The 14,576-nt window shown below is 37.5% G+C and overlaps 1 protein-coding gene across 2 annotated transcripts; it reads left to right on the forward strand.

Annotated features, from left to right (window-relative positions):
• Positions 1-620: 620 nt before the first annotated feature.
• LOC127075453 (ADP-ribosylation factor GTPase-activating protein AGD5) lies at positions 621-14,326 on the forward strand. 2 transcript variants are annotated; one of them, XM_051016913.1, is made up of 11 exons: positions 621-889; positions 1,406-1,464; positions 1,642-1,732; positions 2,325-2,379; positions 2,489-2,579; positions 2,711-2,930; positions 11,960-12,185; positions 13,019-13,197; positions 13,401-13,640; positions 13,726-13,784; positions 13,893-14,326. In XM_051016913.1, exons 1-11 carry the CDS (start codon positions 839-841, stop codon positions 14,047-14,049), a joined length of 1,428 nt encoding a protein of 475 aa, XP_050872870.1. In that variant the 5' UTR covers positions 621-838; the 3' UTR covers positions 14,050-14,326. The 2 variants fall into 2 exon arrangements, with proteins under 2 accessions (XP_050872870.1, XP_050872871.1); XM_051016914.1 differs by having other exon boundaries at positions 13,019-13,125.
• The last annotated feature ends 250 nt before the right edge of the window (positions 14,327-14,576 follow it).

Raw genomic sequence — 14,576 nt, forward strand, 5'->3', positions numbered from 1 at the left:
GAAAAACATCACCCTACAAAGCAGAGACAATGGCTTAGAAAATAATTGTTATGAGTCGCCCACAAGGCCCAAGATGAAAGATTGAATGGTAAAGTGAAAGTAGTGAATCACACATAACATAACATGTAAACGTCTATTTCATCTGAAGTAGGTAATTCCGCCTTTAGGAGCTTTGATGACCGTCTAAAATCAATCTGACGACTGACCACAATCCACGTCTCATTCCATGTTCTCTATTGAGAACCGTTCCATCTATTTAAGAGGGAAAACACGTCATTCTATCCAAATTCGTTCTCACTCTCACATCACTTTTTATTCTCTTATTCACTTGTACACATTAAAATACTAACCTTTCATACTCTCTCCACAACATTAGAAACTCAAATCCACCGTAACAAACATTACTTTATCATCCACGAAACAATTATGATAATTATAGAGATTTTTATATAAGTGAGATGTCAATATTGTTAAAATGTCGATTAATAACTTTGATGCAATTGTTGGGATTTTTTTAAAATTAATTAATTTTGTTCATATTTCATTTTAGAGAGTATTTATAAATTAAAAAAAAGAAGAGAAAATATTTAACTTAAAGCGTAGATATTAGTAGGCAGGGAGGAAAGTAGCCATCGCTCTTTATCTTCCTTCTTTGGTCATCATAATAATCTTTTTTGTTTTGCTACCATTCCTTCATTTATTATAATAAACATTAAGCAAAATTCGCAATCTAGAGAGAGAGGAGAGAGAAAGTGCGTTAAAAGACCAATTTGATCTTCGATATCCTTCGTCTTCCTCTCTCTCTCGTTGATTCATTTCTCATAGCATTCGTGTAACCATGAACGAGAAAGCCAACGTTTCTAAGGAGCTCAACGCCAAGCACAAAAAGGTTCTCGTTCCTCCCCATGTTTTGTTATTTAATGTTAATGATGATGCCTTCCTATTTTGTTCCTCAACACACCATTTTCTTCAGATCAATCTAGTTAATTGTTCAGATTCGATTCAATCATTGTCCGATTCGATTCAATCATTGTCCGATTCGTTTTTCGAGAAATCCAACTTGCATTTTTCCACTTTTTTGATTTCTTATGTCATCACATAAAAATTGATTTCTTCCATCATTATTAGCTTCTTTGATTTGAACTTGTATCTTTCTAAATTCGTAGACAAGTTGATCTAAGGACAACATATTTGAGGGATCTTCTTTGATTTGAATACCAGGGCTGCATTTGTTTCTAAAATGTTATACTTTTGGATATGGATGTTTGGTTTATTTTACCCTATTCGAATCCTGATCAACATATATAGTGTTCTTGCATTTCCCACTTGTTACACTTTTGTCTCCCTTTTAATTTTTTTCTTCTGGTTAAATGTTTTTTTTTTGTTTACTTTAAATTACATGCAGATACTAGAAGGACTTCTTAAATTACCAGAGAATAGGGAATGTGCTGACTGCAAAGCTAAGTATGTATCTGGCGTAATCAAAATTGTCCAATTGCTAACTTGCATTCTCAGGACAGTAGGAAACCAAGAAAAGAGATATACTATTTCGCTCAAGAATACTGGATTACATTGTATTAAGCATTTTCAGGATTATTTTCTAATTTTGTTTCTCTTTTGTACGGAAATTTTGATTTGCAGAGGACCAAGATGGGCTAGTGTCAATCTTGGCATCTTTATTTGCATGCAGTGTTCAGGAATACATCGAAGTCTTGGGGTGCATATTTCAAAGGTAATAATAATGTTATGTTCCTTTGTATGGTAAAATTGGTTGGGTTCTGTATGCTTTTTTTTTTATAATGCCGGTGCTTTAAAAGGTTTTAGTTTAATCTATGAGAAAACAAGTCACAGGGAGAACTTTTGAGCTATGGTTGTCTCATATAGAAATATAAACTTAATTCAATTACATTGAGTATCTTGTTTGCCTATGGCTATGTTGCTCCAATTGTATTGTCGAATATTAATTTATGAGTCTAAACTATATGTTTTGTTTTGAGATGCTGTATTATTTTTCTGCTCACTTAACTTCTTAATTAAATACTGACAAATGGTTTCCAAATGAGCAACATTAATATTCTCTAACTGGTATTCTGCTTCTTGCTTTTGTTGTTACAAGTATGTAGCACTGCTGTAGGGTATCTGTTGGTCAATATATAATGTTATTCTGCTTTTTCTTTTAAATTTTTTATTTGAAGATACCTAGCATGATCGTCTACTTGGATATTTTGTTATTCCTGATAGTTAAAGTTAAAGGCCTGCTCTAAGTTTCAGCTTGTACACTGTTTTTGTTATTATTATATGCTCACTTAATAGTTTTTCTGCAGGTTCGCTCTGCTACTCTGGACACTTGGCTCCCAGAGCAGGTTGCATTTATTCAATGTAAGTGAATCTAAATAGCCACGATCTTGTGGTTTTTGAGTTTTTCTAGTGTACATCTGTTATATAGTTTTCTCACTCTATTTGAATTTCTGTGCTTTATTTTAAAAAGCTATGGGAAATGAGAAAGCAAATAGTTATTGGGAAGCAGAAATACCTCCAAATTATGACAGAGTTGGTATTGAAAACTTCATTCGTGCAAAGTATGTTTGTTGATACCTTGAACCAGGCTGTTTCATTTAATTAAATATTTGTACAGTTTGAAATGTATATTTCTTGTTATGTGCACCTGCTGAAGCTGACTCTTTGCTTTCGTTACTGCATATATTTAAAGGTATGAAGACAAGAGATGGGTTGCAAGGGACACTAAGCCAAAATCACCTTCTAGACTGCTAGAAGAGAAAAGTCATTCACAATGGCAAAAACCTGTTGAAAGAGTTGGGCATAATTATGTTGCAGAGAATACTTTTGAGGAAAGGAGGAAAATCCAACCATCAAATGCAAATCCTGCTACTAGAATTAGTATTCTTGCTCCTCCTAAAGGACATGTTCAGGTCTCTCTTTCTCTCTTGATTTTTCATACTCTTGTGGTTAATTGCGTGGGTATTTTAGCTGTAAACTCCGTTCTTCTGCAGTCAGAGTAGACCCATGAGTCACTGCATCTAACTAATATAAGGGAAAACAAAACAGAGTTCCCTTATCAACGTAGGGGAACAAACACAATTCTTAAATTTCAGGTAGTTACCCCTTTATTTTTAAGAAAACTGTCCCAATATGTATGTGTGTATCCTGAATGCCCAATTTTGGATTACTCTTTGGCAAACCAAGGTATCCCCCCACATACAGAGATTAATCTTTTGAGGTAACTGAGATAAATTCAAGGGGTTAATATCGGTTAGTATATGTTTTTCCACACATACAAATAAGTGATCAAACTCCTGACCGAATGATTAACCAGGTATCTACCACATATCACACCATGTTGGGTGGTTTTGGATATTTAAGTTTTTAGTAAAAGAACAAATAGGATTGATGGTAGATGATACTACAATGATGATAAGTTCATAACAAATAACATAATGAATAAACATAACTATTGATTTTTTTTTAGATTCTAGGGGCTTAATTAACATAATTGATAAGTAGTGGTTATGCGCCATTCTTACCAATAACCTATTTTTAATTGTGGATTTGTGCACATCGTAAAATAATAACATTTTTTTAATCTAGAAAGAAGGAATACCTTGGGTAACTTTGTGACACGTTGGAATACATCCTTAATGTTGTCACGCGTGTTACTTGTGTTTATGTCTCTTGCATGTCTTAAAAGTCCGACTTCCTGCTAGAGATATGTTACTATTACAAATTTTATTGTTACAAGAAAAGCCAGTTACTCGAGCTTAGATAGAGTAGCTTAGATAGCAGCATGCAGTTCTTTGCTCCAGTACCTCATCTCCAATCTGATAACCTGTATATTGGGAATTAAACTATGTCTTCACCAATTTAAAGATTTTTTTTTTACAGTTAGTCATACCTTAAAATATTCTTTTAATATACCCAACAAAGTCTAGTGTATGATCATCAGGAAAAATGATAAACGTCTTGTTCGACAGAGAACTTATCCTATTAGGCTTCCAAACATCCCTATAAATAACAAAAAAAGGTTTTGAAGGTTCTTATGTTTGCATAGGAAAGTAATTTTCAGTGATGTATTAACAAATTTGCAAATCTCACATTGAAAAGAAGAAAAACCTTGATCAACAAATAATTTGGGAAACAAATGTCTTAGATATTTAAGCCTCTGATGGTCTAACCTTAAATGCCACAACATTACATCTTCCTCATTTTATAACAAAAGGTTTAGAGAATGAAATTATTTGGCAGGATTGGTGTCTAGTTCTAGGTCCACCTTCAAGGTAGTATAATCTTCCATTCTGCTTAGCACTAAAAATCATCTTCTTCGAGGTCAAATCTTAAAATCCACAATGAATATCCAAGAAATGGGCTTGACACTTTTTTCTTGGAATAGTTTATTATCAGTATATGACAAGTTAGGAACATGTAAGACAATCTGAAAGGTTAATAATGAAGAAAGAACAACAGAAGCGTTTTCTGTCATGGCGGAAAGTGAGCCATCTGCAATTTTAGCTTTCAAGTTATGTGCACAAGGACTATATGAAGAAAATAAACTAGTCTTTCCTTTCATGTGATTAATAGCACCATAATCAACAATCCAAGTATGGCTAGGGTTGACACTAAGAAAGCATACCTTAAAACCCGGCCTTCATTGGCTATAGAACAAAATGTGGTTTGAGACTCAAGGAATTTGAACAGTTGCTCTAGTTCCTTAGTGAGTGGAAGTGAGTTTGAGGGAGACTACTGCTCTTGATCAGAAGTATTAGCTGATAGAACAACTACTATTGGGCCTGTTACTAATGAAAGGCCCAATCCTGATGTATGGAGAGTCTATGTTCGCAGGGGTAAGAAAGTGGGGAACAATTCTGTTAGTGACGTGGCAAAGGAAATCCCTGATTCTTAGGAAGGTTGTTAGTAGTGGGAGATATATGGGAGAGGGTGGTGTTTGTTAGGGTACGGACGATTATTGCTATCATTTGTATTAGGAGATTGTATTCTCTGGAGGAGCTCTGCTCTGGTTATACACTTTAACTATTTACCTTTCCTTCTATTAATACAAAAAGACAATTCATTTCACCATTCCTTTAAATTGTTTCATATATTTTTTCTGCTAGTACTATCATTGGTCCGACCTGCCGGATCTTCGAGAGGTACCAGTGAATTCTTGTCCAGTACATGCCACCTAAGTTGTCAGATCGAATGGGAACAGTAGAGGAAAGGCTCTCGGCGGTGGAGAATTATGTACGTCAGGAGTTGAGAGATTTTCGTGAGATGATGATGCAAGAGTTTCGTGATACCATGATGAGTGAGTTTACGAAACTGTGGGAGCGACGACAATCGGTGGAACGACCTACGTTTTCGGAGGAGTCTGTGATAGAGTATAAGATGGCGGTGAAGAAGGTGGAGTTACCATCGTTTGATGGTGACGATCCTGTGGGTTGGGTCACACGTGCTGAGACGTATTTCGAAGTTCAGGGTACATCGGAGGAGGTGAAGGTCCGATTGGCAAAACTAAGCATGGAAGGAGCAACGATCCACTGGTTCAATTTGTTGAGGGAGACGGAGGACGACTTGACATGGTTGAAGCTAAAACAGGCTTTAATTGAGAGATATGGGGGAAGACAAAGCGATAACCCTTTTGAGGAAATGAAGGATTTACAACAGATTGGAACGGTTGACGAATACATCACCACCTTTGAATATGTATCGTCGCAGGTAGGGAGGTTACCGGAGGAGCAGTACTTGGGGTATTTCATGGGAGGACTCAAAACGGATATTCGTCTGAGGGTTCGAACAATGAATCCACGTTCACGGGTTCAGGCGATGAAGATCGCTCGTGATGTGGAGACGGAGATGCGTGGGTCGTTATTGCCAAGAGTAAGTGCTGGTGGGCCCCGTAATTGGAAGGGAAGTGGGTCAGGAGGATATGGGCTTAGTTGGAAAACAGGTTCTGGGTCTCAACATAACCCAGGTTCGACTCGGGTGGGAAATGGGTCTACTAATTATTCTGCTGGATCGGTGCAAAGTAAAACGGGTTCTTCACCATTTAACCCAAATGGGAATACGAATGCAAACACCAGCACAACCAGATCTAGAGGTGACGAAGGAAGGAGATATGGAGGAGAACGCAACCGTGGCCTCAAGCACTTGCCGTATTCTGAGCTGATGGAGCGAAGAGCACAAGGGTTGTGTTTCCGATGTGGAGAAAAGTATCATCCTCTTCATCAGTGTGCTGAGAAACAACTCAGGTTGGTGATTTTGGGAGATGATGAAACTATTAATGAGGAAGGTGAGGTGATAGCCATCGAAGTTAAGGAAGATGAGGAAGAGGTGCTAGATTGCAACTCTATGGGGTTATTTGGTATTACTGAAACAAACATTAAGTCGAACAATACCCCTCCTACCACTTTGCGCCTCCAAGGAAGCTTGAAGGGGGTCTCAATTATGATTTTAATTGACAGCGGTGCCAGTCACAATTTTGTCTCACCTCATGTGGCCACTGCTTTAGGGCTAAATGTTGAGCAAGGAAGATCAATGAGAGTGAAGTTGGGTGATGGTTGGTGATTTTGGGAGATGATGAAACTATTAATGAGGAAGGTGAGGTGATAGCCATCGAAGTTAAGGAAGATGAGGAAGAGGTGCTAGATTGCAACTCTATGGGGTTATTTGGTATTACTGAAACAAACATTAAGTCGAACAATACCCCTCCTACCACTTTGCGCCTCCAAGGAAGCTTGAAGGGGGTCTCAATTATGATTTTAATTGACAGCGGTGCCAGTCACAATTTTGTCTCACCTCATGTGGCCACTGCTTTAGGGCTAAATGTTGAGCAAGGAAGATCAATGGGAGTGAAGTTGGGTGATGGTCACAGAGTATCGACAAGAGGAAGATGTAGAAAATTGGAGGTGTGTTTGAATGACTTTACCACCAGTGTTGATGCTTATGTCCTCGAATTGGGTGACCTAGATATGATATTGGGGGTGGCTTGGTTGCAACGGTTTGGAAAAGTAACTTTTGACTGGGAGAAGATGACCATTAGTTTTCTATGGGAAGGAAAAAGGGTGGAATTACATGGTCAATTCTTCACTACCAAAGAGGTGTCAACCAACAACATATCTCATGCATCGATGGACTCCTTGCACAGTTTGTTAGAAGAAGAAGTGGTACCAACAAATGAAGTACAGGAACTGACCGAGGTGCAAAAGCAGGAGCTTAATGAATTGTTGAGCAAATTCAAGGGAGCTTTTGAAGAAAATACAGGGCTACCACCTAAACGAGAAATTAATCATGCCATTGAGTTACAAAAGGATGCTGGACCAGTAAGCGTAAGACCGTATTGTTACCCTCATCACCACAAAGAGGAGATCGAAAAACAAGTTCGGAGTATGTTGAGTCAAGGTATCATTCGAAACAGTTCAAGCGCATTTTCAAGCCCTGTCATTCTAGTAAAAAAAAAGATAGCTCATGGAGGATGTGTAGTGATTAAATGGAGTTGAATAAAGTTACAGTTCCAGATCGCTACTCGATACGGGTGGTGGATGAATTATTAGATGAGTTGCATGGAACCGAGTATTTCTCCAAACTTGACTTGAAATCCGGTTATCACCAAATCAGAGTGAAGGAAGAAGACGTGCAAAAAACGGCATTCCGGACTCATGAAGGACACTATGAGTTTCTAGTAATGCCCTTTGGATTAACAAACGCTCCAGCTACCTTCCAATCCACCATGAATCAGATTTTTAAGCCATATCTTCGCAAGTTTGTCTTAGTTTTCTTTGATTATATTCTAGTCTACAGTAAGGGGTGGAAGGAACATTTAGCTTCGCAAGTTTGTCTTAGTTTTCTTTGATGATATTCTAGTCTACAGTAAGGGGTGGAAGGAACATTTAGCACACTTGTCCCAAGTATTAGAGATTTTGCAACACCATTGTTTTGTAGTTAACCAAAAGAAGTGCAATTTTGCTAGCAGGAAGGTTGAATATTTAGGTCATGTAATATCTAAACAGGGTGGCAGTGGACCCAGCAAAAATTAATAGCATTTTGGAATGGCCAGTTCCTCATAATGTCAAAGGGGAGAGGGTTTTTTTGGGGCTGACAGGGTATTACCGGAAATTCATTGTGGGTTATGGTAAGATAGCTAAACCGTTAACGGAGTTAACCAAGAAGGAAGGGTTTCATTGGGACCAGAAGAGTTGAAGGCATTTGAGAATATAAAAAGGGTTATGATTCAAGCTCCAGTTTTAACCCTTCCGGATTTTGCACTACCCTTCGAGATTGAGTGTGATGCATCCGGGAGAGGAATAGGCGCGGTACTGATGCAGAAAAAGAAACCCATAGCTTACTTCAGCAAAGCCTTATCTAAGAATAATTTGAGTAAGTCGGCGAATGAGAAGGAGTTGATGGCATTGGTGTTGGCCGTTCAACATTGGCGTCCTTATTTGTTGGGAAGGAAGTTTGTAGTGTATTCCAATCAAAAAAGTTTACGACACTTGCTCCAGCAACGTATCACTACTGCTGATCAACAAAATTGGATAGCCAAACTATTGGGTTATCATTTTGAGGTAGTGTACAAACCCGGGCCAGAAAATAAAGCTGCTGATGCCCTTTCAAGAATGCATGAAGAAGTGGAACTAAAAGGAATAATGTCATTCCCAGTATGTATGCAGGAGCAACAAATCCAACATGAAGTAAGGAATAATCCTTATTTAAAGAAAGTAATGGCTGATTTGCACGTGACCCCTTATTTGTTAGCTTATTCTGGAAAGAGTTATTCCTTTTGTAGGGGACTATGTTGAGTATGAGTTCTTCATATCACCCGGAGATGGATGGGCAAACGGAGGTTGTAAATCGGTGCCTAGAAGCATATCTTCGTTGTTTTGCATCAGAACAACCGAAGGAGTGGTCACAATGGATTCTGTGGGCCGAATTGTGGTATAATACCACATTCCATGTGTCTACGGGTACGACGCCATTTGAAGCGGTGTATGGAAGAAAACCACCTACTGTGGTGAGATTTCTACAGGGAGAAACTAAGGTAGAGGCAGTGGCAGCTGAGTTGGTTGATCGGGATGAGGCTCTACGTCAATTGAAGTATCATTTGACTCGGGCTCAAGAGCAGATGGAGAGATACGCGGACAAGAAAAGAAAGGCTTATTCATTTGAGGTGGGTGAATGGGTATTCTTGAAGCTCCGACCCCATAGGCAACAAACAATCTCTCGAAGGATTAATCAGAAACTTGCTCCACGGTATTTTGGACCTTTTCCTATCCAGAAAAAAATAGGAGCAGTGTCATATAAGTTGAAACTGCCTGAAGGAAGTCGAGTACATGCGGTGTTTCATATATCTCAACTTAAGAAGGCTATTGGGGAGTATGCTGCTGAACCTCAACTACCGGAAGGGCTCGAGATAGAGTCAGAACACTTAGAAGAACCGGAAGAATTGTTGGCTTCAAGGCCAATTATGAAAAATGGACAGCGGGTGCGACAATGGTTGGTGCGTTGGAAGGGAAGAGCTGTAGAAGACACAACTTAGGAGGATGAGTCAGTTTTAAAAAGTCAGTTCCCTTCTCTCAGCCTTGAGGACAAGGCTGTTGTTCCTGGGGAAGGTAATGATAGAACAACTACTATTGGGCCTGTTACTAATGAAAGGCCCAATCCTGCTGTATGGAGAGTCTATGTTCGCATGGGTAAGAAAGTGGGGAACAATTCTGTTAGTGACGTGGCAAAGGAAATCCCTGATTCTTAGGAAGGTTGTTAGTAGTGGGAGATATATGGGAGAGGGTGGTGTTTGTTAGGGTACGGACGATTATTGCTATCATTTGTATTAGGAGATTGTATTCTCTGGAGGAGCTCTGCTCTGGTTATACACTTTAACTATTTACCTTTCCTTCTATTAATACAAAAAGACAATTCATTTCATCATTCCTTTAAATTGTTTCATATATTTTTTCTGCTAGTTCTATCATTAGCTCGAAGTGCACAACTCTCACCTTTCTTCTTCACATTAGGAGGTCAAATTTCCCATAACTTTTTGTCTAGCTCCTTCCCTTCTCACTTCTAAGAAAGTCTTTCGAATAGATGGCAATAGGGGTTTTCCTAGTATTCGCCCCCCTACTTCATCGAGTTCCTTGTCAAGCCCTACAAGGAGAAAAAAACCCTGATGGTTTTCAAACCTCTTGATAGATTGTACACTATCTTCAGTACACTTCCAGTTATCCTCATAGCAGAGATCTAATTCTTGCCAAAGAGTCATTAATTCAAGGTAGTCGCATTCATATAACCCCGCCTTCCAAAATTTGATTTAAAACCATAGATCTAGGAAGAGTTCTAAGTATTAGAGTAGGTGTCCTTTTAACAGTATCCTAGACCTGTTTTGTTGTGGGAAGAAATATGACGGGTTTCCCAATTCATGATTCCATTGAATTAATCAACCAGATAATGATCAAAGAGTTTTCAGACTATCAGAACCTATAGGCTGGATCTACCTCTGCAAGTTCTGGTGTTAGGAATCTGGGGAACACCGGTGAATTTGATTAATATGATAATGGAATGAACAAAGCTCTTCCACAAAGAACTTTCCTGAGCATATGCTCCTACAGAGAAAGTTAATATCTCTTCCACCTGCCTAAAATAGTTATAAGATTCAATAATGGATAAAAAATGAATGAAAATACAACACCCTCCCCAGTCATTTTATCACGTGATCCTAAGTGAGTGTTTCCCCCAAAAGTGGCACTACTCATGCAACATCATATACTATTTCTTCCAACTAGAATAAACAAGCCATGTTTGGTTTGGCTTTTGAAAGAGTCAAAAGAAATTCTAAGTCTAGAAGTGATTCTGGAGTGTTTTTGAGGTGTTTGGTTCTTTAAAGTAGAATTGGTTCTGCCTCCAGAATTGATTCTACTTGAAGATAGAATTTGTAGCTTCTGAATTTAAATTTGATTTTTACACTGAAATTTGTTGTATAAATCAATTCTGCTAAACTCAATTATGTTAAAATCAATTATACCAAACTCAATTCTTTCAAAATCAATTTTGTCCACCGCCAATCCAAACACACACTAAGTATTTCAAAAACTCTAAAAGCCATAACCTTGCAGCCTTGCACATTGCCTCCAAAATTGATTCTACTTGAAGATAGAATTTGTAGCTTCTGAATTTGAATTTGATTTTACACTGAAATTTGTTGTATAAATCAATTCTGCTAAACTCAATTATGTTAAAATCAATTATACCAAACTCAATTCTTTCAAAATCAATTTTGTCCTGCCAATCCAAACACACTAAGTATTTCAAAAACTCTAAAAGCCATAACCTTACAGCCTTGCACATTGTCTCCCTTTCACTCTTTCATGAGCAAACTAAACATATTGGCATCAATTGTCATTTCATTCACTAGAAGGATTTGTCCGGAGAGAATGTTATGTTATTGGTTGGCTCTAATGATCAATTAACCAATATTTTCATAAAGTCTCTGCGGAACAAGGGTAATTTATGCATATGACAAACTCGATGCATACAGTTTGTATGCTCTAGCTTGAGGAAGAGTGCTCATATATTGTGTACATAAGAAATTAGGATCATTCCCTTCAGATTTGACTTTATCCTTTCCTTATTTTTAGCCTTGCCTTGTATGTATATATTTGAGAACTCTTTGTAAATAATGAATTAATTAGAAGTACAGTTCCCCCATATTTCCTCTCTGATCTCAGTTGGTTTAGGTACTTGTTGATGGTGATGGATGTTTGGAAAATATTATCGATGATGATTTTGACATCTTTTACAAAAAATAATTTAGCTTGACATACATTTACAATAGCTTATATGATAAATTATGATACAGAGCAATTAACGTCTTATCTTTTTTTATCAAAAGGAATTTTTTTTGCTTGCAAATATCAGTGTTTAGTTTCTAAAGGTATAAAAACAACCAATTTCTAAACAGGTAGCTCCAGTGGCTAAACATCAGCATATTGATAAAGTGGAACCTCCGGTGCCACAAGTGCAACCTGAAACGTCACAGATGACTGACACAGTTCATAACCCCCCTCCAAAAGTTGATTTTGCAATGGACCTTTTTGACATGTTGTCTATGGATGATCCAAATGAAAAGGGCTCTGACGTAGCTGATGCTACTGCTGATGATGATAACAACTGGGCAGGTTTTCAGTGTATGTTCTTCTTGGTATAATTTTATAAAATGCAACTAGATGATGATCCACAGTTCCACACGTTTTTCTTTGAATGAATGATGATACACATGTTGCGCAGCTAGAATATATATTTGTCTATGTGATATCTAATATTAGAATATGAGCTAGAATAAATGTATGAAGCTTATGGAAACAATATTCTGTTAATAGAATAGTGATGTCTTTGAATGAGAGGTTTATGTAACACATTACAATGTAGAGAACATTCGTACTAATGGAAAATTATTTGTTGGCTCTAAGATAGCAGTATGTTATATATCATCTACATTTTAATTTTTGGCAACCCAATATCTAGACAAGTTTTTCTAACTCCTGTGTTATGATCTTTTAGAATTTACAAAATGTCATTGCAACAAGATGGATAATAAGCATCTCTATCAATTAAACTGACATTCATAGGTTCTATCATGTGGCGATTATCTTGTTTGCTATACGATGGATAATAAGCATGCTTTTCTAGCTTAATAACTTAAAGTATGAATATCCATGAGAGTCATTATATGAGAATACTCTGAAGAAAATGGACTACAATTAATATTTTTGTATAAATTGGTAGAATGAATAAAATTTTAGAACCAGGAATGTCTAAAGTTGGTTTAGTGATTTATAAAAGTTTTTCATGTGTAATAATGGGAGTTCTGTATTCTGATGCTACGTTTTTTAGATGGAAAAGGGAAGAGACATAAGTGCAGGTAGGGATGAGAGAGGGGTTTGGGTGAATAATCGGTGAATTATAGATGAGGATTTGGAGAAGCTTCTTATGATCATTTTGTCTGCTATATTTGTTGCAGCTGCTGCAGAGACGTCAACAACTGAGAAAACGGACACGAGGAAATCGGTTGAGAGTACACCCCAGCCCGCCTCTGGAATTGAGGATCTATTTAAAGACTCATCTTCAGTAACGCCAAACTCTGCTCTTGAAACACCACAAAAAGATATAAAAAATGATATTATGAGCCTCTTTGAAACTGTTAGTGCATGCTTTTTAAGATTGTGAGATCCTTTTATGAGTTGATATAATTAGTCTTATTTATTGACTTCCTTCATGTCTTATGGGGCATTATGGTTGCATTTAGCTGTTGGTCTTGCTGTTGATCTCTATCTAAAGATGGGTTGTTTTGTTATGATATGTCAATATGAATTTACCTGACACAGTAAATGGGATATATGCAGAACAATATAGTGTCTCCATTTGCTAAGCATCAACAGCAGTTGGCTATGCTGGCACAACAACAGTCTCTTATAATGGCGGCTGCAGCTGCTGCTAAATCTGCTACTGGGGATGCCAAATATCCTGCTAATGTACAGCAACCTGGTCTCAATATACCTATTCAAAGTTGGCCAGCTGCAAGCTACCCAGTTCCAGGAGTAATTCCCATGGGTGGTCAGGGAGAATTGCAGAAACTTATGCAGGTAATAACCAATGTGAGTTTTAATATAATTGATTGATGATTTTTATCTGTTCTGAAATTTGTTTATCTTCTTCCTTATGGATCAGACAATGAACATGACTTCCGCGCATTCAGCAGAGAGCTCAGTTCAGTATCCACCTTCTAGGTACGCCCTTAGTCCGTGTATTTAAAAGCCCATTAAATTCCAGTATAGAACATAGATAGCTGTTAGGGATTGATCTGAATGTGGCTATCTTGTTACCACTTGGTGCAGTTTTTTTCCGATGGCACAGGTTACTCCAGTTAATGGCGCGGCGACGGCAGTAGCGAGTAAACCTCAGTCAGCAACTCCAGTATCATCAACCACTACACAGACGGCAAATGATTATGATTTTTCATCATTAACACAAGGAATGTTTGCGAAACCCTGATTGGTGTCTGTTTAATAGTGTCCGTCGACGTCGTCATATATACCATGGAAAATTAGTTAAAATTACGGAAAATCGCAATTCCTTTTTCACCTTTCCCTTGACTCGTCATTGGGTTGTATACCATTTCTAGAGCTAGTGAGCTAGTTCAATTTTTTCTCTTGTTTGGGGGTGATTGCATAATTTGTATTGATAGGTGTATTCACAATAAAATTCAGTGTTATTAAATGTGTACAAAAAACATTTGTTATATTTCTTGAAGTTTAGTAATTGTTGATTATTCTTTTTTGTCCACAGTTAGAACATGATGAATGTAACGTTCTTTTGTCAAGTAGCATAGCCACTGGCAAACTAGCGGCTCTAATTCACCTTTTAAAGAGACTTAAAAGGAACATGTGGAATGGGGTTCGAATCCGCGTCTTTGCATCTCTGCACAACTACCAATACACTCACAGTCTAGACTATTCTCAATGACAACCTAGAAGTTAGTTTTTTTTTAAAATCTGGAGATATATCTCTGTGGAATGTGT

This window comes from Lathyrus oleraceus, chromosome 4 (genome assembly GCF_024323335.1).
Source record: "Lathyrus oleraceus cultivar Zhongwan6 chromosome 4, CAAS_Psat_ZW6_1.0, whole genome shotgun sequence".
Lineage (NCBI taxonomy): Eukaryota > Viridiplantae > Streptophyta > Magnoliopsida > Fabales > Fabaceae > Lathyrus > Lathyrus oleraceus.